The 19,260-nt window shown below is 46.8% G+C and overlaps 11 protein-coding genes across 11 annotated transcripts; 7 read left to right on the forward strand and 4 right to left on the reverse strand.

Moving 5' to 3' along the window:
• Window positions 1-87: 87 nt before the first annotated feature.
• DI09_2p460 (uncharacterized protein) lies at window positions 88-1,188 on the reverse strand (the record flags this gene model as incomplete). Its single annotated transcript, XM_013382642.1, has 3 exons — window positions 88-463; window positions 499-544; window positions 717-1,188. The coding sequence occupies 3 exons, from the start codon at window positions 1,186-1,188 to the stop codon at window positions 88-90; spliced, it is 894 nt and encodes a 297-aa protein (XP_013238096.1).
• A 192-nt stretch (window positions 1,189-1,380) lies between these two features.
• DI09_2p470 (uncharacterized protein) lies at window positions 1,381-1,687 on the reverse strand (the record flags this gene model as incomplete). The annotated part of the gene is made up of 2 exons (XM_013382643.1): window positions 1,381-1,568; window positions 1,669-1,687. The coding sequence occupies 2 exons, from the start codon at window positions 1,685-1,687 to the stop codon at window positions 1,381-1,383; spliced, it is 207 nt and encodes a 68-aa protein (XP_013238097.1).
• Window positions 1,688-2,251: 564 nt separating this feature from the next.
• On the reverse strand, window positions 2,252-3,673 carry DI09_2p480 (uncharacterized protein; the record flags this gene model as incomplete). Its single annotated transcript, XM_013382644.1, is given in 6 exon segments — window positions 2,252-2,366; window positions 2,400-2,494; window positions 2,514-2,950; window positions 2,976-3,504; window positions 3,567-3,625; window positions 3,655-3,673. 6 exon segments carry the CDS (start codon window positions 3,671-3,673, stop codon window positions 2,252-2,254), a joined length of 1,254 nt encoding a protein of 417 aa, XP_013238098.1.
• Window positions 3,674-4,054: 381 nt separating this feature from the next.
• On the forward strand, window positions 4,055-4,346 carry DI09_2p490 (uncharacterized protein; the record flags this gene model as incomplete). Its single annotated transcript, XM_013382645.1, is given in 2 exon segments — window positions 4,055-4,247; window positions 4,267-4,346. The coding sequence occupies 2 exon segments, from the start codon at window positions 4,055-4,057 to the stop codon at window positions 4,344-4,346; spliced, it is 273 nt and encodes a 90-aa protein (XP_013238099.1).
• Window positions 4,347-5,221: 875 nt separating this feature from the next.
• Window positions 5,222-6,456, forward strand: DI09_2p500 (uncharacterized protein; the record flags this gene model as incomplete). Its single annotated transcript, XM_013382646.1, has 2 exons — window positions 5,222-5,659; window positions 5,707-6,456. 2 exons carry the CDS (start codon window positions 5,222-5,224, stop codon window positions 6,454-6,456), a joined length of 1,188 nt encoding a protein of 395 aa, XP_013238100.1.
• A 374-nt stretch (window positions 6,457-6,830) lies between these two features.
• Window positions 6,831-7,667, forward strand: DI09_2p510 (uncharacterized protein; the record flags this gene model as incomplete). The annotated part of the gene is made up of 1 exon (XM_013382647.1): window positions 6,831-7,667. One exon carries the CDS (start codon window positions 6,831-6,833, stop codon window positions 7,665-7,667), a length of 837 nt encoding a protein of 278 aa, XP_013238101.1.
• A 678-nt stretch (window positions 7,668-8,345) lies between these two features.
• DI09_2p520 (uncharacterized protein) lies at window positions 8,346-8,633 on the forward strand (the record flags this gene model as incomplete). Its single annotated transcript, XM_013382648.1, is given in 3 exon segments — window positions 8,346-8,423; window positions 8,445-8,501; window positions 8,520-8,633. The coding sequence occupies 3 exon segments, from the start codon at window positions 8,346-8,348 to the stop codon at window positions 8,631-8,633; spliced, it is 249 nt and encodes an 82-aa protein (XP_013238102.1).
• Window positions 8,634-9,018: 385 nt separating this feature from the next.
• DI09_2p530 (uncharacterized protein) lies at window positions 9,019-10,553 on the forward strand (the record flags this gene model as incomplete). Its single annotated transcript, XM_013382649.1, has 4 exons — window positions 9,019-9,233; window positions 9,276-9,340; window positions 9,378-9,789; window positions 9,815-10,553. 4 exons carry the CDS (start codon window positions 9,019-9,021, stop codon window positions 10,551-10,553), a joined length of 1,431 nt encoding a protein of 476 aa, XP_013238103.1.
• Window positions 10,554-10,653: 100 nt separating this feature from the next.
• Window positions 10,654-11,965, forward strand: DI09_2p540 (uncharacterized protein; the record flags this gene model as incomplete). Its single annotated transcript, XM_013382650.1, is given in 3 exon segments — window positions 10,654-11,079; window positions 11,096-11,263; window positions 11,288-11,965. The coding sequence occupies 3 exon segments, from the start codon at window positions 10,654-10,656 to the stop codon at window positions 11,963-11,965; spliced, it is 1,272 nt and encodes a 423-aa protein (XP_013238104.1).
• A 498-nt stretch (window positions 11,966-12,463) lies between these two features.
• On the reverse strand, window positions 12,464-13,146 carry DI09_2p550 (uncharacterized protein; the record flags this gene model as incomplete). The annotated part of the gene is made up of 2 exons (XM_013382651.1): window positions 12,464-12,673; window positions 12,847-13,146. 2 exons carry the CDS (start codon window positions 13,144-13,146, stop codon window positions 12,464-12,466), a joined length of 510 nt encoding a protein of 169 aa, XP_013238105.1.
• Window positions 13,147-13,564: 418 nt separating this feature from the next.
• Window positions 13,565-19,196, forward strand: DI09_2p560 (DNA-directed RNA polymerase; the record flags this gene model as incomplete). Its single annotated transcript, XM_013382652.1, has 3 exons — window positions 13,565-13,687; window positions 13,811-15,673; window positions 15,774-19,196. 3 exons carry the CDS (start codon window positions 13,565-13,567, stop codon window positions 19,194-19,196), a joined length of 5,409 nt encoding a protein of 1,802 aa, XP_013238106.1.
• Between the last annotated feature and the right edge of the window lie 64 nt (window positions 19,197-19,260).

Raw genomic sequence — 19,260 nt, forward strand, 5'->3', positions numbered from 1 at the left:
CAAAAAGATAAACGATCAGGAAATTACATGGGAAAATCTCGTTGGCAGGAAGTCGCTCTAGGAGATCCCAAAAAACCTGGGCAAAGTTTAAAGGTTCGCCCCCCAAAAAGGCTGGCTCCAGTAAATACTCCAGAACGGCCCTTTCATCATCCTAAAATAAGCGATGCCGCGTACATTTATCAATGCAAGAAGCTTCTTGAAAATGCCACTCTTATTGATCGCAGTAATCTTGTGATACTTTTGCCGGTCCTGTGGTACGGACACTGGAGGGTTTTGTGGTCGACACTCAAGTGGGTTTGCCGATGTGTTTTTCAAGATAAAATCGACCACTTGGGCGTGATACGCTTCTGGAAGGTCATTTTCAGCAAGGAATTTCGATGCTACCTGGTGGGGGTTGTCTAAAGGTATCAACAGAATGGCGACAAACCGTCTCGGTTCATTTGTAATTTCAATGGAGGAGCGTCTTCATGCACATCAACCGAAAACTCGTAATCATACTGCGATGTGTTTGTGGATGGCGGAGAAGAAGAAGCCGTGCTGGTAACTTCTCCAATTAAATGCCACTGCGCATTTTTCCACTAAGTTGTGATTAGAAAAAAGGATGAACCTCGTAAGCAAAAGAAACGGCCTCCTTGTGTCCGCAATTTGGATTGTTTTTGGCGACGCAGATTTGCCCCTCTTTGGTTCCTAATTTTAGCTGGCGGCAAAAATCAAACCTCTCCGTAGCATAAGATCGGAATATTCATAAATTGTCATGGCCTCGTGATCGAAGCCCTTGGGCGCGTGCAACTCGATCTTGTTGCCAATAGAAGACAAAAAGACAAGGTCCCCAGATGAACAGCCGAGAATAAGAAGAGGTACGTCCGCGTATGAAGAGCAGTTTGCAACAGACCAAATGGAAACGGTATTTGGCAGGTGCAAATTTTGGATCAGCTCAACATCTTGTGGAAATGGGATCGATTTCCATACCTTGCCATTGCAAAACGGTGCCATTTTCTCCCACGGCAACGGTACAATTGACGCCGTTTTGAATTTGACATACGCTATATAAAAAATCTGCCGCTGCCGAAAGGATTCTGATGCAACTTCCGGTGTCAGACCATAGGCGAACCGTGCTACGGTAAAATGGCTGTGAAATACCCGTCGTTGGAGCTTGAAGCAAACCCAACTGCCATTGGCAGGGCACATAATGCTCGTACTGCGTCTGTGTGTCCCGTCATCGTTTTGATACATTTTTCGTTTTTCCACATCTTAATGGACTTGTCTGCCGACGCGGTGAGGAAATTTCCGTTTGGAAGAATAAGAACGGCCCACACGGCTGCCTGATGCCCCGAAAGCGTATGCTTTGGCATTTTGAATTGATCCCACACGATGGCTGTTCTAATTGTGAATCCAAATCGCAGCAAAATACTTGTCCCACGAGCCGGAAATAAGGGTGTCTCCATCCAGAAAAAGGGAAGAAACGTTATCTGAATGGCCTAAAAGCAAGCGGTACGGTTCTGAATCTGCAGACTGCGTTGGATCGAATGCAAAGATGACTTTATCGGAGCCGCCGCTGAAAATCATTCCTATTGTAAGGAAAGGCCCCGTCCACTACCATTTGGAAATTCGCAATTTGGCGTCTTAAAGACAAGAGAATTTACAAAGTTGGAATGAAATGAAAATGACCTTGTCTCGCTGGTCTCATAATTGGAGCCTTTTCTGCGAATGGAAAACACTTTGACATGTTTATCGCGCGAGCAGGTGATGATGCTGAATTTGATGTCGGCATCGTTGTTGGCATCATCGACAGGTCCAAAATATGGCGCCGAAATGACAGCCTTTACCTACAAATATAGGGGCTGCATTACGTCACTAGAATGTGCGGCGATGACGCTGTGAACCGGGTTCAATTTACACGACATTCAATACAATTAACACACACGGCAATTTTAAATCAATTTCCGGAGCCAACTTTTTTGTTGGCAACCGATCCGTCCCCCATATGACGTGCGGTGTTAAAAAGAGCATGCGCGGTGTCAAAAAGAGCATGCGCGGTGTCAAAAACAGGATGCCTTGCCGGCTTCTTTTATTATAACTAAATAGACAGATTTTTCAACTGGTTTAGCTCGGTCAACAATTCAACCTCTTTAGAAATCTTATCAAGCTAATGGGTCAAGGCATATATAAAACCTGATTGAGCTCCAGAGGTTCTCCAGAAGCCTGCTTGGTTTTTAACAGGCTGATTTGCTTTAGCTTTAGCGTGATATTTTTAATCAGCTTTTCCTGGGGTGATATTTTGTCCGGCTTTTGAGCTAATGCTGGAAAATCTGAAGGCTTCGGTTGCTCGGCTGCAGCTTTGCGCAACGAGGGCGGCACATATGCAACTTTTTTTTCTACCGTCACAAAGACAAAAATACCGATGCTTGCGTTCATGACCTTGTTCAAGACATTGGAGTTTACTTGAAAATTGGCAAAAGTTCCCTTCGGAAATCGCCTCCACATGGCCTACAACCTTATCAACGACTGGCTACCTGTAAAAGCTCGCTAAATTCGACGTGCGAAACAAGGCCTCCTGTGAAGTCGTAAATCTTGATGCCGTTGTCTACTCGCAATCTTGGAGAAAGTGTTGCAAGCAGCAAAAAGCGACCGTCTGGCGACCATTCAAGCGTGGTGGTCCCTGGCGCTTTAAAGCACGAAATTTTTTTAAGCTTTACACGGTCCCAGATCTCCACAGATCCAGAAAGGTTTCCAAAGCCAGACATGCAGATCAGATTTCCAAAGGGGTTAAACTTTACAAAGTTTCTTGGAGAAGATCCAAAATCAAAAACGGGACGGCAATTGGAATCAAATATCTTTGCACGAGCAGGCATGTCTACATTAACGCGCGTGCAGGACTTACTTCCATAAACGACAATAAATTCATTGGAAACGGGACTCCACTCCACAGCATGAATAGGCCCCTCCGAATCTGAATATTAATGCAGCGGGTGTACCTAATCTTAATTGGCAGTCAAGAGATCCATCCGCCGAGATAAAAACAATCGACTCGTGTCCATAGTAGGACTTTCCATTTTTATCTTCGTCCGAATGAATAAACGCAATCAAGTGGGAGCCCGTATGATTCCAAAGCAAATCTACTCTGTCCGCTTTGTAGAAGCTTTTTGTTGCCCTTGGGAGTGTAGAAAGCCCGCCTGGAAACGAAAATATTCTAATGTTAGAGGGAGACCCATTGTCGCCCTCAAAGTAAATTGCAATCTTCTGAGCGGTTTCGGATGGGGAAAGACAAAACGAGACCATGTTGCGATCCTTGAACGAAAAACATGGCGTATATGGGGCACAAGAATTGGTGATGATCAGTTCACCCGGAGAATTGGAAAATCGGACGAAAAAGGATTCGTCAAGTGTCCATTGGACTAGCCAATTGTTGGTGTTTCGATTCAGAAACGAGTAGATGACCTTTTTCTGATCCAATGACCAAACAAAGCAATTATCCGTTCTGTAAAGCTCGTGGCTGATTGGCACCTTTGTATAAATGCAAAGAAACTTGGATCGGGGAGAAAAATGCAGATGTTGGATGGATCTACCCTCTGAGACGTCCTCAATAGGGACGGTAGTGTTGTCCTCGAACGAATATAGAAAAAGCCTACAAAATAGGTTCAAAATAAAATATACCCCTTAGAGTTGGGCGCATAGGCCAAATAGGTTCCGCAGCTGCTAGCACAGTTTGCCTTTAGACCTTCATCAAGCGACAGCTGGGTGGAATTGTTGCAAAGATCGGGCGATGAAAAGGTCCCCGTGGAAAGGCTGACCACTTTGGAAGTGCTTGCGGTTCTGTCTAGAAAGATTACAAAAGGGACGGCAAATACAAAAAACAGGCAATATAGAAATGCTGGACATTAAATTATGTTATTTAAATAAAAAGGGAATTTACAAAGCCAATTGCTAGCTTTGGGAAATTTAAATTTCGTACAAATACATCAAAGGTTTCAATCCAATTTTATCAACTTATTTATCACGTATATGGCGTGAAGGGATATAAAACAACAGGCGGGCCCGTCGAAAATTATCGAAAATGAAAATCCAGTTTACGTATTTTCTTTCTCTCCTCTTTTTACTGATTTCTCTTGCATTTTCTTTGGATGATGGTGAGTTTGAGACCGCAGATTTTGATGAATCTGATGTTGCAGATGTAGAGCAGTTCCCGGGGCCATTTCCTGGTCCATTTCCCGGGCCATTTCCTGGTCCGCGGCCCTTCCCTCCGCGATGTATTTTTTGCCCATTCAGACCGTGCTTTTGCCCTTTTGGATATGAGTGTCGATACAGTCCTCGCACGTGCTTCAGCTGCTCATTTCCGTATTGCGTAAGATCATTTCCAAGGCCATTCCCAGGACCATTCCCAAGGCCATTCCCAGGGCCATTCCCAGGGCCATTCCCAGGGCCATTCCCAGGACCATTCCAAAGACCATCATCTCCAGGACCCTCACCTCCAGGACCTTTTCGCCAACCTGTAGAACAAGGCCCAGGCAACAGACCTGCTTCGGGCCAAGGGCTACCTAAATAGAGCCGCCGTACGCAGCAAGCAGTACTTTAGTATCAAAAACAGCATCAAATAAATTCGCTTTCTGGCATGAAATCGTGCGAGCACAAGGGAGATGTGGCTAGCCTAATTTAGGTGATTTAAATTTGGCTTAAATGATAAATCCCTGTCATTAGCAACAGCGATTTTTCACGTGTCATGGATTTCAATCTCGATTCGGTTCTTGCATTTGTATCCTATTTGTGGAATGTAATTGTAAACATTCCAGGGATGGATTATATAATTACTTATATCAAGAACTCGTATCAGAATGATCCTATACGCATTATCCTGGAGGGTTTTCTCATTCTGTACACCGTCAAGTATTTAAAAAGCAAGAGACGCAACAAAGCCGATGAGGAGCTTTCAGAGCGTGTAAGCTGTAGCTTTTAAATTCAAGGACATCGATGAAATCATCGAGGAATGGATTCCATCTCCTCTGGTGCCTTGTGAGTTGCCACCTTTGGCAAAGTTTAACCTGGACACGATAAACCCCATTACCAGGTATTGCTTTTTCGTAAATTTCTAGCGAAACCGGGATGCTTGTCAACACGAAAAAAGCAGCTGGAGATGCTTTCAACTTGGTATCCTTTAATCCGCTGGGGATCCTGAATCAACCGGACCTCAAAGTAACGTCGTTTAGCAACATCTTATCATAAGGAAATGTCTGCAATGGCAATCAAAAAATATGGTGTCGGCACATGCGGTCCTCCTGGGTTTTATGGAACCTTGGACATTCATCTTGAGCTGGAGGCAATAATTTCAAAGTTTCTCCGAACACAGGCATCGATTCTTTATTCGCAAAACTTTTCCGCCGTCAGCTCTGTGATCCCTGCTTTTTCCAAAAGAGGAGATATTATTGTTTGGTATCCCTGCCTGTTGATAACCATTAGCGATGACGGCGTTAATTTTGCTCTGCAGAAGGGCGTCCAAATAAGCAGAAGCGATATCTTCTATTTCATCCACAATGACTTGGCGGACTTGGACAGGGTTCTGTCCGAAATTGACCAGATGTACAAGGGCAAGCTTCTTACGCGCCGCTTTATTGTCACAGAGGGCATTTTTGCTAAATATGGTGACATTTGCCCGCTTCCGCAAATCGTACGGCCAGGCATTTTGATTTCGTTTAGATTTCTTTGAAAAAAAAGTACAAGTATCGTCTGATTTTAGACGAATCCCTGTCGATCGGCTCCATTGGCGCAAGAGGTGCTGGGCTTACTGATTTCTATTCAGATCAGGTCTCCGTCAAGGACGTTGACATGATCATTGGATCGCTTGGCCATGCTTTTGGAGCAACGGGGGGATTTTGCGCCGGATCGACCACTGTTATTGACCATCAACGGCTCGGAGGACAAGCATATTGCTTCTCTGCTTCGCTTCCTGCACTTCTCACAGTATTTGCGCTTTCGGCTATCAAAAGCATGCCGGGAATGGAGAGTTCTAGTGCGTTGGCTAATGTTGCGGATGGAATCCAACATTCCCTCGAGATGCTTCCCAAAAATATTTCTCTTTTCAAAAAGTCGCTTTTATCGCGGTTGCCCTCCTCATTTGAAGTGCGATCCAACGATAGCTCGTTGGCCTCGTGTTTGATCCACATTCAAATGGCTTCAAACCCCGAGAAGCACCCGGATAGAGATATCTTTTTCGAGGAAAAGATCCTCCAAAAGGTCGTTGACTTGGCTTTGGAACAAAACATTTACGTGACGCGTTCTAAAGACGTGCGTACAGAGGACATAAAAAATCTTCCCCCAAGCATTAAGCTTTGCATTTCCGGCGCCTTTTCCGAGTCTCAAATGGCAAAGCTTATAGATGGCCTTGTCGAGGCATTTACGAAAGTCGACAAAGAATTCAAGGATAAAAATTCTAAATTTTATTTGCAAGCTTCGAGTGTATCCTAATAAAGGAATCGACCATGGCCCAAATTTCCTATGTAAAGGATTAGGGTTACCAATAAATTACCTTTGAATGCCCCCTTATATAAGCTTCTATTTGTTGTTGCTTGTCAATATAAGCCTTATCGATGGAGATGAGGAATTGTTCGGGGAATTCTCTCCCATACACTGCCTTTCATGGTAATTCAAATGTAGCATCTACCTCGAACAGGGGCCCCAGCTGTGTTTCCAGGGCATCTGGGGAAACCGTTTCGCTGATCATATGAAGCAAGGTATGGGGGATTGAAGAGTTCATGACAAATTTTAATTTTTAATTTGGAATGTTGTTGTCTTGTCCGGGAAATGTTTCATGTAGATGTTACGGTTATTTTTTCTCCCAAATGTCTAGACAGTGTTTATCGTCCAAGACAAAACTGAGTATTGCACCACAAGAAATTCCCGTTATAGTTCGGCCAAAATTTCGCCTCGAAGAGCAAATAATTCAAATAGAAGCTAGCCCCGGTACAACCGAAACCAAAGGATTACCACGTATTGCTTCACCTCAAAGGGAGCCTGAAATCTTGGAAAAAATATCTGCAACCAAAGAAGAGGCTTTGTTTGGACGAAGAATGGTCTACAAGGGCGTGAATGCACTTAAAAGGCTAAGGAAAGCTCTCTCCCAGTCAACGCAACAGGAAGAACAAACATCAAACCCGGTATTACCGGCGGAGCCGCCAAAAAATCAAAATGAGTTAAAAAAACGTGACCTCCCAAAACAGCCGATCCTCCTTTCAAATGAAAAAATGGAAGAATACTTGAAAAGATTGCTATTTCAAGTTTATGGGGAAAATTTGGATTTGGACAGGTGGAGATCTGTTTCACTGTCCGATTTGAAGCACAAATTTTTTATAGTTGCAACGGTTATGCAGGACCTCAATCGGGAAATATACAATACAGACCTTCTTTACTTGGATAGCATGGACGATCTTTTTAGTTATCTTCAAATCCCTCGACAAACTATTTCCATAGAAAAGGGAAATCCAATTAAAGAGGTTTTTGTCAACTACTCGCCCGATTCTATTCCACAAAATCTTGATACGGCCCAATATAAAAACTCTGTTACATTAAAAGAAGAGCGCGCTAGATTTTTGAACGAAAACTATCAGCTACATTTATCTTATCTAGCGTCAAAAAAAAAGAATGACGCCACCAATGAATCTCGTGGAAATATAAGTTAAATAAACGCCGGAGATAAAAAAGATAAAAGGCCAGGTCCTTTTTATTTGGATCTCACTCGTTTGTCACGTATTAAAATTCATATTCCCAAGTGCTTTTTGGCAGAGCATTAATGAAGCCCTAATGCACCAACACGCACCAAAGCGATGTTTTTAAATTCTGTCTTACAATCAAGAACAATAAAAGGTTGTCTCATATATAAAAATACATTCAAAATTTGGCTAGCAAAGGCGCTATATCAGGGCTTCCCTGGCATATGGCTGCATCAGTAAGGTTAGAACACAAACCCTACGATAATCCAAAATTCTGGACTGAACATTGTCCATGGAAGCTCAATATTAGGGTTTGAGTTCCAGTGCAATTAATTAATTAATTAATAATTTAACGTTCCGGAGGTGTATTTGCTGCGAATTTCAAACGTAACTATCCAATCAATTAGCAGCTACGTGAATACTCCGAAAAATTAGCGATATTTATTGATTCGGTTTTCTCGTTGTATGAACTTGAACGATGGGGTTGACGAATCCTCTTACTCTTTTTGGGCGCATGTGCCTCACTTTCTTTATTGCCTTCCTCGATATGAACACCAAATTAGCATTTAATTGTGTAAAATTACAAGCTGCTTGAATTGAAGGTTGACTAGCCTTAAAAGTTAATTTGAGGGTATGGTGACTCAAGACATGTTTAAGAAGATGCCCGAAAAACTCTTTCAAACAGATATAAAGGGATTAGAGCTTGAAAAATCTACGATGATGCGTGTAAAGTAGAATCTAGGTAAGCATAAAAATGGGACTCACGAAGACTTTTATGAAAAATCTTGTGGTTTAACTGGAAAAGTTCCTTTCATCAAATAGACACCTGAGCGTATCGAAGGCGTTATCCGCGACAGCGCAATGACTATTTTTCAAGCTTTTGAGAATATAAACATCATGTACGAAGTAGGATTATGCCCCGACAATCATCAATAACGCAGAGCTAGAATTTGAGGAAGCGATTAAAAAAGCATCTATTAGGCCAAATGCTCACGAATTGCTAGGAAGAATATCTAGAAAAGCAATTGAAAGCTTGTAGAAAAGAGTTGAATCGAAGCTTTCGACACAAAGATCGTAAAAACTCTCAGAACCCCGAAATTTTACTCCAAGAATGCAAGACCCCTGTTGAAATATGTTGGCATGGACCAATGGTAAATCCAATTGCAACTAAAATTGGAATTTTATTAAAGTTTAGATCGATTTTTTTAATTGGTTCCTCTTTTTGAATTGTGGCTATTCAAATCAACCCTTCTACTCTGCTTATGATTGGCCAGCTGGGCAAGAATGCATAAAAATTCAAAGTTCATTTCCTTTTTTGCACATGGATTACGCATTTGAAGCGGAGGAGCTGGAAACCACTGAAGTGACATCTTGTTACTTGGAGGGGACTTTGGCTTTGGAAACCAAGGTTTCATCCTTTACTCAGCAGCATCGAGTTTCAACTCGAAATTTGGAAAAAAATACGGGAGGCAGCATTGTCTTTGATAACGATCTCGAGGGGCATGTGAATAGGATAACATTTAAGCAGTCATGCATGTTATACCGCTTTTGGGAAATGATTTTTTCATTTTCTGAAAGGCTAGAAAAATCGACTTGCACCGAAGAAGTAGTGGATCTTTTCAGAAAATATGTCAAGGTTCCAGGTACGGGCGCATATTTTTACTTTAGAAATTCGATTAGACATCAAAAGAAAGAGCCGGCTGGGAAATCTATTTTCGCTGCCAAAATTTGAAAATCTGTCTTTGGAGCCTGATGGACAAACATTGCACGTCACAGAATCAGAACCCTCAATGGGAATTGAGGGTATTGAAAAGGGCACACAGAAAAGCAACCAAAAATCTGCGCTTAATGAACTGTGGCTTGGGATGTTAGGAAATTTTTCACATCCCGACATTAACCTTCTTCGATTTTTGCGTGCAAGAAAATGGTCGCTTGACGAGGCTTTCAAAATGTTTGTAGAGTGCTTATATTGGCGATGGTCCAAAGACGTTCTCTCTTTAATGAGGCTAGGTGAGTCTTCAATTCCGCTGCATTTGATGAAGAGTGGAAAAACCTTTTTCCACGGCACAGACAAGTCAGGCCATTCACTCATGTATTGCTTTGCATTTTAATTCTAGCTTTGTCCTTTCAAAAATGCACGACAGGCGGTCCCAATCAGAAGAGGAGAGTGAAAACTTTACAATCTACCACATGGAACTGGGAAGAAGAATGCTCGGAGAAGGAATGGAAAAGACAACTATTGTCTTTGACTTGAAAGATGCCGGTTATAATTCGCTGGACATTTCTTCTATTAGGCATATGATTACGTGTTTTCAAAGCAACTATCCAGAGAGCTTATATCGCTGTTATGTTTTGAATGCCCCGTGGCTGTTTTGGGCCCTTTGGAAGCTGGTTTCGCCGCTATTGGATCCCGTAGTTGCTGCCAAAATCACCTTTGTCAAAAGGGTTGAAGATTTGCTCAATTATGTCGATGAGGCGAACATACCATCTGCTGTTTTGTCAAAAGCAAGGCCGTTGGACAATGGATTAGTAGTGGTGACGCCCATATTCTGTAAGTCTATTGAAAAAACAGACATTGATGAAAACCATTGGAATGAGGCGCTTTTAGCGTCTCTCGATGTTCTTAAGAAGAAAACTTTAAATATAGCTTCAATCCTTAAAGACTGTTCCGAAGAGGATTTTGAAGACAAAGTGGGGGGACTGATATCTCAAAGAAAGATCACCCAGGAAGAGTATAAAAAGTACGCTTCAGGCTCTTTATTGGCTTCATATGCAGAGAACGTATACGAACGGCACGGTATTCTCGATCACAGCGATCCCACATATTTAAATTGGAACAGAAGACTGTATAGGTAGTGCCAACCAATCCGTTACAATGGGGGCAGGCGGCCGTGATGGATCATGTCAAATGACAACTTACAAAGTGCAGATTTAAATAAATTTTAATTTTTGTCTTATGGACGAGTTTTTGGCCTTTGACAAGGAAGACAGGGAGCAGCAGCAACGGCATGAACATATGCCTAAAGAAGATAGGATCAAGAAGCGAGAATTTTCATCTAAATCAAGCCAAAGTGCCATAAAAAGAAAGAGGGAAGGAATTCGTCAAGTTCCTGCAAGCTCGCTTTTGTCGACTACTAGTCCTTGGATGGAGTATGCGGCGCATTCCTTCCTCTCGCCAAATCATACCATTTCAGAAAAAAGGCTGGCATACTGGAAGCACTATGCATCATTGCATCCGATTGTGCAGCTCCATGAAGAGATAATTGCATTTGAACAGTACATTTCACCAACACCATCTGAGATGAAGGCTAGGTCTGACCTACTCCAGCGGATAGACAATGTGGTGCAAGAATTATGGCCAGGCTCAAAGGTCCCTTTGGGCGTGTTTTAATTATTAGGTCTCTTCTTTCGGCTCGTTTTACACGCAGCTCTATTTGCCCACTTCAGACGTTGATCTTGTGGTAATAGGAAATAGCGGAAAATCGGGTCTGAGGCGGCTGGCTTCTGAACTCGTCAAACAGGGCCTGGCAGAACAGCACTCGATCAAGGTCATCTCCAGAGCAAGGGTAAGTGCGCTTTTTTAACGCTAGATCCCAATTATAAAATTCACCGAAAAAAAGTCCAAAATTGTGGTGGACATCAGTTTTAATCAAGAGTCCGGAGTTGAAGGCTCTGAGAAGCTACGTCGTTTGGTCGGGAAATGGCCCGGAATTCTCCCGTTGCTTTTGGTTCTCAAGCAGTTTCTGCTCAATCGCGGTCTGAACGAGGTGTATTCTGGCGGGTTGAGCTCGTACGGCCTAATCCTACTTTGCGTGTCTTTTTTCCAGATGCATCCGATGATCCAGGCTCGGCTAATCCGGCCAGAAGAAAATTTGGGCGTGCTGCTGATCGAATTTTTTGAGCTGTTTGGCAAGTGCCTGTCGTATGACCGCGTTGGCGTTTCCGTGTTGGGACGAGGCTCCTATTTCGAAAAGGGCGAAAGATTTCCTATATCAAACCACCACAGCGGGCATTTGCTTGCAGTGGAGGATCCCTACGATACTTCGAACGACGTCACCAAAGCTTCCTTTTCGATTTCGGTGGTCAGGCAGGCATTCGGATACGCGTTTGAAATTCTTACGGCGCTGGTGGGCGAGCGATTGCGGATGCTTCTCGATCCGGATCCAGAACGCGTGGCCAGTTTGAAAGGACTGGCCGCACTGCCACCGTCACTGCTGTCTTCGATAGTAGTTGTCCCCGAAGATGTCCGTAATCGTAGGCTCCAGTAAGCAAATCGCGATAAGCGCAACATTGAGGCAAACCACCTCAGGCACATCGGGGAAGCGGAGCGTATTGCTCCGAAGCCGTCCCAATAAATTACCGTGTTTTTATTTTGCCGATACTACGTTATCGACGTGGAGCGCCGATTTTTGGATTTATTGTGCCGCAGCTTTGATGGAGGCAGTCACCTTTGCAAAGACAATTTTTTCCCTACACGGAGTTAATAGTTTGCATCATACCAGTCGATTTTTGACTTGAAGATGGGAAGCGAGCGGCGCAGGTGTCGCAAGTTTTCCGCAAGAGTCTCGATTTCGCTCTTTATTTCAATTGCCAGAGGAACAATGGCCGTGGGAAGGTTTGAAACGAGGACGGGTTCAATTCGCATCTGCTTGAAAAAGTGTGCACTGCAGTCATCGGTGGAATAAAAGCAGAACGACACCATGCCTGAGACAATCTTTTGCGTGCTTTTTTCGACAATCGCTTCCTGTAGCCAGCGCCCATTTCGTCTACAGGAAACAAGGGCAAAGAAACCTTTCACTCGTCGCCGAGGCAATAAGGCGCAACGAATCCTCAGTAGGGCCCTTAACTGCTGTCATGATGCTAAAGTTAGGGCGCAGATTCTTCAAGAAAAGCTCTCTGAAAGATCGAGCGCTTTCAATGGTATCTACGTCGAGCGTCTTTTCGTCTTCGGGCATCAGAGAAATATTTGTGGCCTCCTAACGGGGAGAAATAAACCAAATACCAATGATTTGGGGTCAATATCGAAAGAAAGCGATGCATTCAGATTTTCGGCGTGGTAAATAAACGTGGCAGGCGTTCCCTTCATTCGTAGCTCGTCGCAGAGCAATAGCGACTAGGAGGTGATACATGATTATGATGATGATCATACGATTTCGACGCTCGAGGCATCGGGGCGTGCAATCGTGCCTGCAGTGGGCGAGGACTGACCATCGCCTTCACTATCCATCTCACCATCGCCTATCACTACACTGAAGCGGATAGGAAATCTAATCGAGACAAGATACTGGACGACCAATGAAAAGTCCTCCTCGCGGACGAGTGGCTTAATGACGGCGAGGAAGCGTCGTGGCTCTACCACAGCTAGCAGCGGATTGAGTGTCCGTAGCAGCGCCCAGCAACTCTTGCCATGAAGGTCAGGGGAGGAGGCCACGTTGGCTTGATTGCACATTGATGGAAATTAAAATTAAATTTTATTCTAATTCAGCGCCATCCGACTGGATGTTTATTGAAGACTGGCCAGTCAGGTACTACAATCAAGATGGCCACCAAGATGCCAAATAAAAAGCCATAAGTCGTTATCGGCATATTCTGAGCGTAGAATCCAACCCCGAAGCTTGCCAAGCCAAAGAAGACAAGAATTAGCCTCATCATGTATTCACTGCGATTTTGCCCATGGAAATCCTACATGTAAGTGCGCCATCGTACCATCCCCCAAATTTGTATGAAAAGGAAAACACCAATTTATCAGCCTAAATATTACAGCTCCAACCCTAATTAGCGGCTAAATTTTAATGGTCAAGTAAATTTTAGTTTACGCATCACAAATTTTATCTTCCCGCATGCTTGCGACGACGACGACCACCGCGATGACGACGTCGAGCTTGCCATACACAGGCTCTGCGGCTGCGTCCATCATGGCGACACCCTCGCGGGCGCCGCTGAAGCGCGTCAGCACGGTGCAGTTTGGGTTGCTCTCACCGGATGAGATTGTAAGACAATTTTCCTTTCGATTTTCTTTTTCCCTTCACATTTACTTATTGCCTCGATATTTCGGGCTTCCCCATTAACTTTTTTATTGGAAATTACATTTTTTCGTATTTTCTAACCCGCAGCGGGCAGTATCCGTGGCCCGGATCGAGTACCCAGAAACGGTGGAGGGCGGCGTGCCAAAGATCGGTGGTCTGGCGGACCCGCGTCTTGGCACCAACGACCGGGCCGTCAAATGCGCCACATGTGCCGGGTCTATGTCCGACTGCCCTGGGCATTTTGGCCACATCGAATTGGCACGACCGGTCTTCCATATCGGCTACATTGACAAGATCAAAAAAATACTAGAATGCATCTGCTTTCACTGCGGGCGATTGCGAGTAGATCCTGGTGTTGCTGCAAAGGCAGCAGTAGCGCGTTCGATGCGCGAGTCCCGGGCACGTCTCAGCGCCGTCTGGGCAATATCCAAGACGCGTATGCGTTGCGACGTTACGATCGAGCAACCGGTGGCCGAGGGCGCAATATCATCATCTGACGCTGCCAGCTTCCACGAAGGCGAAGAAGAGGATGGCGATTGGGTTTCTTACAAAGAGGAGGCAGCCAAGCGGAAAGCACAGTCCAAGGATGAACGTAAAGGGCAGCCTCTAATGGTTGGGTGCGGCCAGATCCAGCCACAAATCCGTCGAGATGGGCTGCGATTAATGGCCGTCATTCCCGCTTCAAAGGCTGCAGGGGACGAAGCACTTTCCCGCAGCGTTGTGCCACCTTCACGCGTGCTCGCGCTATTCCGCAAGATTCGCGATGAAGATTTGATAACAATGGGGCTTTCGCCCATTTTCGCGCGACCCGAATGGATGGTGCTCAGCGTGCTAGCTGTGCCGCCTCCACCGGTACGACCGGCAATCCAAGCCGATTCAGGTGCCGCCATCAAAGGCGAAGATGACTTGACACACAAACTGGCAGACATTGTCAAAGCGAACGCTGCTTTAGCACGGCACGAGGCTGAAGGGGCTCCTGCACACATCTTGGCAGAGTTTGAGGCTCTTTTACAGTTCCACTGCGCTACATTTATTGATAACGAAATTCCAGGGCAACCACAGGCTTTGCAAAAAAGTGGCCGGCCACTTAAAGCCCTACGTGCACGTCTTAAAGGCAAAGAGGGCCGTTTGCGTGGAAATCTCATGGGAAAGCGTGTTGATTTTTCTGCACGTACGGTGATCTCCCCAGACCCGAACCTAGAACTGGATGAGGTTGGTGTGCCTCGCTCTATCGCCATGACGTTAACTGTGCCAGAACGCGTGACCCCATGGAACGTAGAGCGGCTGGCGGCGTTGGTGCGAGAAGGACCTCGGGTTCATCCTGGAGCACGATACGTTATCCGCGAGGACGGGACTCGCGTAGATCTTCGTTTTGCGACCCCAGAGTCGTCATTATTGTTGGCACGCAATGTAGTTGTGGAGCGCCATTTGTCTGATGGCGATATCGTGCTTTTCAATCGGCAACCATCGCTACACAAAATGTCAATGATGGCCCATCGAGTGCGTGTGATGCCCTACTCGACATTCCGGCTAAATCTTTCCGTGACAACGCCCTACAATGCAGACTTTGACGGGGATGAAATGAACATGCATGTTCCGCAAGGCCCCGAATCGGCTACAGAACTACGCTCACTTGCCGCGGTCACGACACAAATCATCTCGCCGCAAGGATGCAAGCCAGTGATGGGCATCGTACAGGATTCACTAACGGGTATCCGCAAAATGACGCGGCGGGATGTCTTTGTGAGCTGGAGCCATGTCATGGGCTGTCTATGGGCCGCTGCGTCGCCACAATGGAATGGCCGGCTGCCGATGCCGGCCGTGCTCAAACCTGTTGCCCAGTGGACGGGGAAGCAGCTCATTTCGCAAGTATTGCCGCCAGGTCTCAACGTTTCTGGGTTTCATGCTGCGCACATCGATGGCGAGCGCGACAATCTCTCCGACACACAGGTACGTTTGCACACACACACACACACAAAATTTCGGCTCCATTTACGTTGTCTTTGCTCGATGCATTGTGTTTACCCTGTGCTTATCCACAACTCTGTAGGTGCTGATTGAGGATGGGCAATTGCTGACAGGAATTTTGTGCAAGCGTACCGTGGGTACGGCGGCTGGTGGACTGATCCACGTGCTTGTCAACGATGGCCATTGCTGGAGCGGTGGCGAGCCAGCAGCCTGTGCTTTTTTCGGCAGCTTGCAACGCCTAGTGACTCATTGGCTACTAGAAAACGGGTTCTCCATCGGCATCGGAGACACGGTCGCCGATGCAGCCACCATGGCTACCATAACAGAAACGATTCGCACAGCAAAACGAAATGTCTCGGCAATTATTTCGCGGGCGCAGGCGGGGCGGCTCACGACGCTCCCCGGTATGACGGGGCGTTCCACGTTCGAGCACGAAATTTGCAAGGAATTAAATAGGGCGCGCGATCACTCTGGTGCGTCGGCTCAGCGCTTCTTACGCGAACAAAACAACGTCAAACAGATGGTGGTCGCTGGCTCAAAAGGCACCTTCATCAATCTTTCGCAAATGACTGCGTGTGTGGGGCAACAAACGGTAGAGGGCTCACGCATTCCGATGAGCTTTGGCGGTGGCGGCGGCGCCTCGCGCACGCTGCCACATTTTCTCAAATCGGACGATGGGCCTGAATCGCGCGGCTTTGTGGAAAACTCGTATTTGCGCGGGCTGACGCCACAAGAGTTCTTCTTTCATGCGATGGGAGGACGTGAAGGGCTTATCGATACTGCCGTCAAAACTGCCGAGACAGGCTACATTCAACGGCGGCTTGTAAAAGCGCTAGAGGATCTTACTGTCGCATATGATGGCACTGTGCGCAACGGTCTCGGGCAAGTTGTCCAATTCGCATACGGCGATGACGGCATGGATGCCCAAGCCCTTGAGCGCATCAACGTTGCTGCTTTAGTAGGTGGTGCACCTACCGGTGGAGTTACCGTTCCCACCCACACGGGTGCGTATCCATCCTATGCGTCATTATTGGAGGCAGAGCAGCGGGGCTTGGCAGCAGCAGCACTAGCTTTTCCGCGCACTGGGCTTGTGGAATTGCAGGCACTACCTGTCAACATTTCGCGCCTACTTTGGAACGCTCGCATTCGGTTTCATTTGGGCACAGGAGGCGCCAATGTTCAGCCCGTTGACTCGCGCCATGCTCTGGTTGCTGTTGCATCTCTTGTGGATCGTCTCAAGTCCACGGTAATCCCAGGAGGGGCAAGTTTTCCTTCCTCTTCAATCATTACCCCGCATTTGCTGGTGATGACGCCTCTTGAGGCGGCAGTGCGTATGGGACTGTCGCTAGCGCAGATCACTGCACATCGATTAACGCGCGAGGCTTTTGATTGGGTTGTAGGAGAGGTTGAGGCCCGCGTGCGCAAAGCGCATGTAGCCCCAGGAGAAATGGTTGGTGTCATTGCCGCACAATCGATTGGCGAGCCTGCAACACAAATGACGCTAAACACGTTCCACTTGGCAGGTGTCTCGCATGGCCAGTTGACACATGGTGTGCCGCGGCTTAAGGAGCTCATCAACGCTGCTGTAAATACACGCACGCCTTCACTGACCATCCGACCTGCAATCAATCGGACTAGTGGGTCTGCAGAATCTTCTCCCCTAGAGATCGCTAAAGAAGTCGCCGCATTGCTCGAAGCAACGCCCCTGCGCGCACTGACAGCGTATACACAGGTCATCTATGACCCGGCTGTGGAGAGCACAGTTGTGGCTGAGGATTCAGATCTTGTCGAGGCATACTTTGCATTACCCGATGCTGCCTTACTGGAGGCATCGCAGCGGGCTTCTCCATGGATATTGCGGTTAGTGCTAGACCGTGCTAGCATGTTGGATCACGGCGTCACCATTGGTGATATAGCACGAGCACTCGGGGATGCCTACGGCCAAGACTTGCTTATTTTGCATGCTGACGAGAATGCAGACCATCCCGTAGTACGTTGCCGAGTTATTCGTCCAGAAGCTATGGATACTGATGGAAACACTGACGATTTACTGGCGGACGATTCATGCGCTGAGGATCTCTTTCTGCGGCGTGTCGAAGCAAATATGATGGAGAGTATTTGGCTCAAAGGCATTCCAGGCATCAACCGTGTATTTATTGTGGAGCGAGCTGCGGGGGCCACCGCTGCAACCGTTGAACTGCAGACAGCAGGTGCTGGTGGCCTAGGTGCGCTCTTTGGGCATGCTCCTGTGCTCGATGCAATCGACTGCTCACGCACACTTTCAAATTCGGTGCCTGAAATTGCGACGGTACTGGGAATCGAGGCTGCACGTGCCGCATTGCTTAATGAGTTGCGGGATGTGATTGAGACCGGCGGCTCATACGTCAATGGGCGGCATCTCTCGCTGTTGGCCGATATCATGACGCGTCGAGGGATTGTGACGGGTATCACACGCCACGGTACCAACAGAGACGATCATGGCGCACTGATGCGGTGTTCCTTCGAGGAGACTGTAGAGATCTTGATGGAAGCCGGAGCGTCCGGTGAGCTCAATCCCGTTGGATCCTCGCTTTCCGAGTCGGTGATGATGGGGCAAATGGCGCCCATTGGGACTGGATCATTTGACCTGCTGCTTGATGAGGACCGACTTGCAATGGGCGCTCTTGTACCGGCACTTTCTGCGACAGCATACTCTATGGTTGCTGCGCAAGCGACAAACATGATGTCCACAGTGTCTGGTTCAGCCACGCCAGGGTCACTTGGCTTTCGCTCGCCATGGGTGCAGACTGGAGCTGGATCTTCGCCACAGCCGTACCTGAAAGGATCGCGCTCGCCTACGTTCCGCTCTTCTGGAGATGGATATCGCACACCGGGTGACATTGGCTTTTCTCCTTTTTCTACATCCAGCGGCTTTTCCTCCGGCTCGTCCCCGTCATGGTGGGGCGGTCGCTCGCCTGCTGCTCTTGTGGGAAGGTTTTCGCCTACCTCGCCAGGATATAGCCCGACGTCGCCTGGGTACAGCCCAACGTCTCCGGGGTACAGCCCAACATCTCCGGGGTACAGTCCAACTAGTCCTAGTTATAGCCCAACTAGTCCAAGTTATAGCCCAACTAGTCCTAGCTACAGCCCTACCAGCCCGAGTTACAGTCCGACTAGCCCTAGCTACAGTCCGACTAGTCCAAGTTACAGTCCAACTAGTCCAAGTTACAGTCCGACTAGTCCAAGTTACAGCCCGACTAGTCCAAGTTACAGCCCGACTAGCCCTAGCTATTCACCCACTAGTCCTAGCTACAGTCCGACTAGCCCTAGCTATTCACCCACTAGCCCAAGTTACAGTCCTACTAGTCCTAGCTACAGCCCTACCAGCCCAAGTTACAGTCCTACTAGCCCAAAATATTCGCCATCCTCACCAAGGCCTGGCGCCTTTTCTCAGACAGCCTTCTCACCCAAGTCTCCCGGATACTCTCCCTCGCTCTCTTCTTCCGGCCAGCGGCACAAGAAGTGATCAATAAATGGATAATTCTGATCTTTTCTAATTTCATCAACTAAATTTAGCCAGTTTAGTGGCG

Source organism: Mitosporidium daphniae (genome assembly GCF_000760515.2).
Source record: "Mitosporidium daphniae strain UGP3 chromosome Unknown contig-2, whole genome shotgun sequence".
NCBI classification, from domain to species: Eukaryota; Fungi; Microsporidia; genus Mitosporidium; species Mitosporidium daphniae.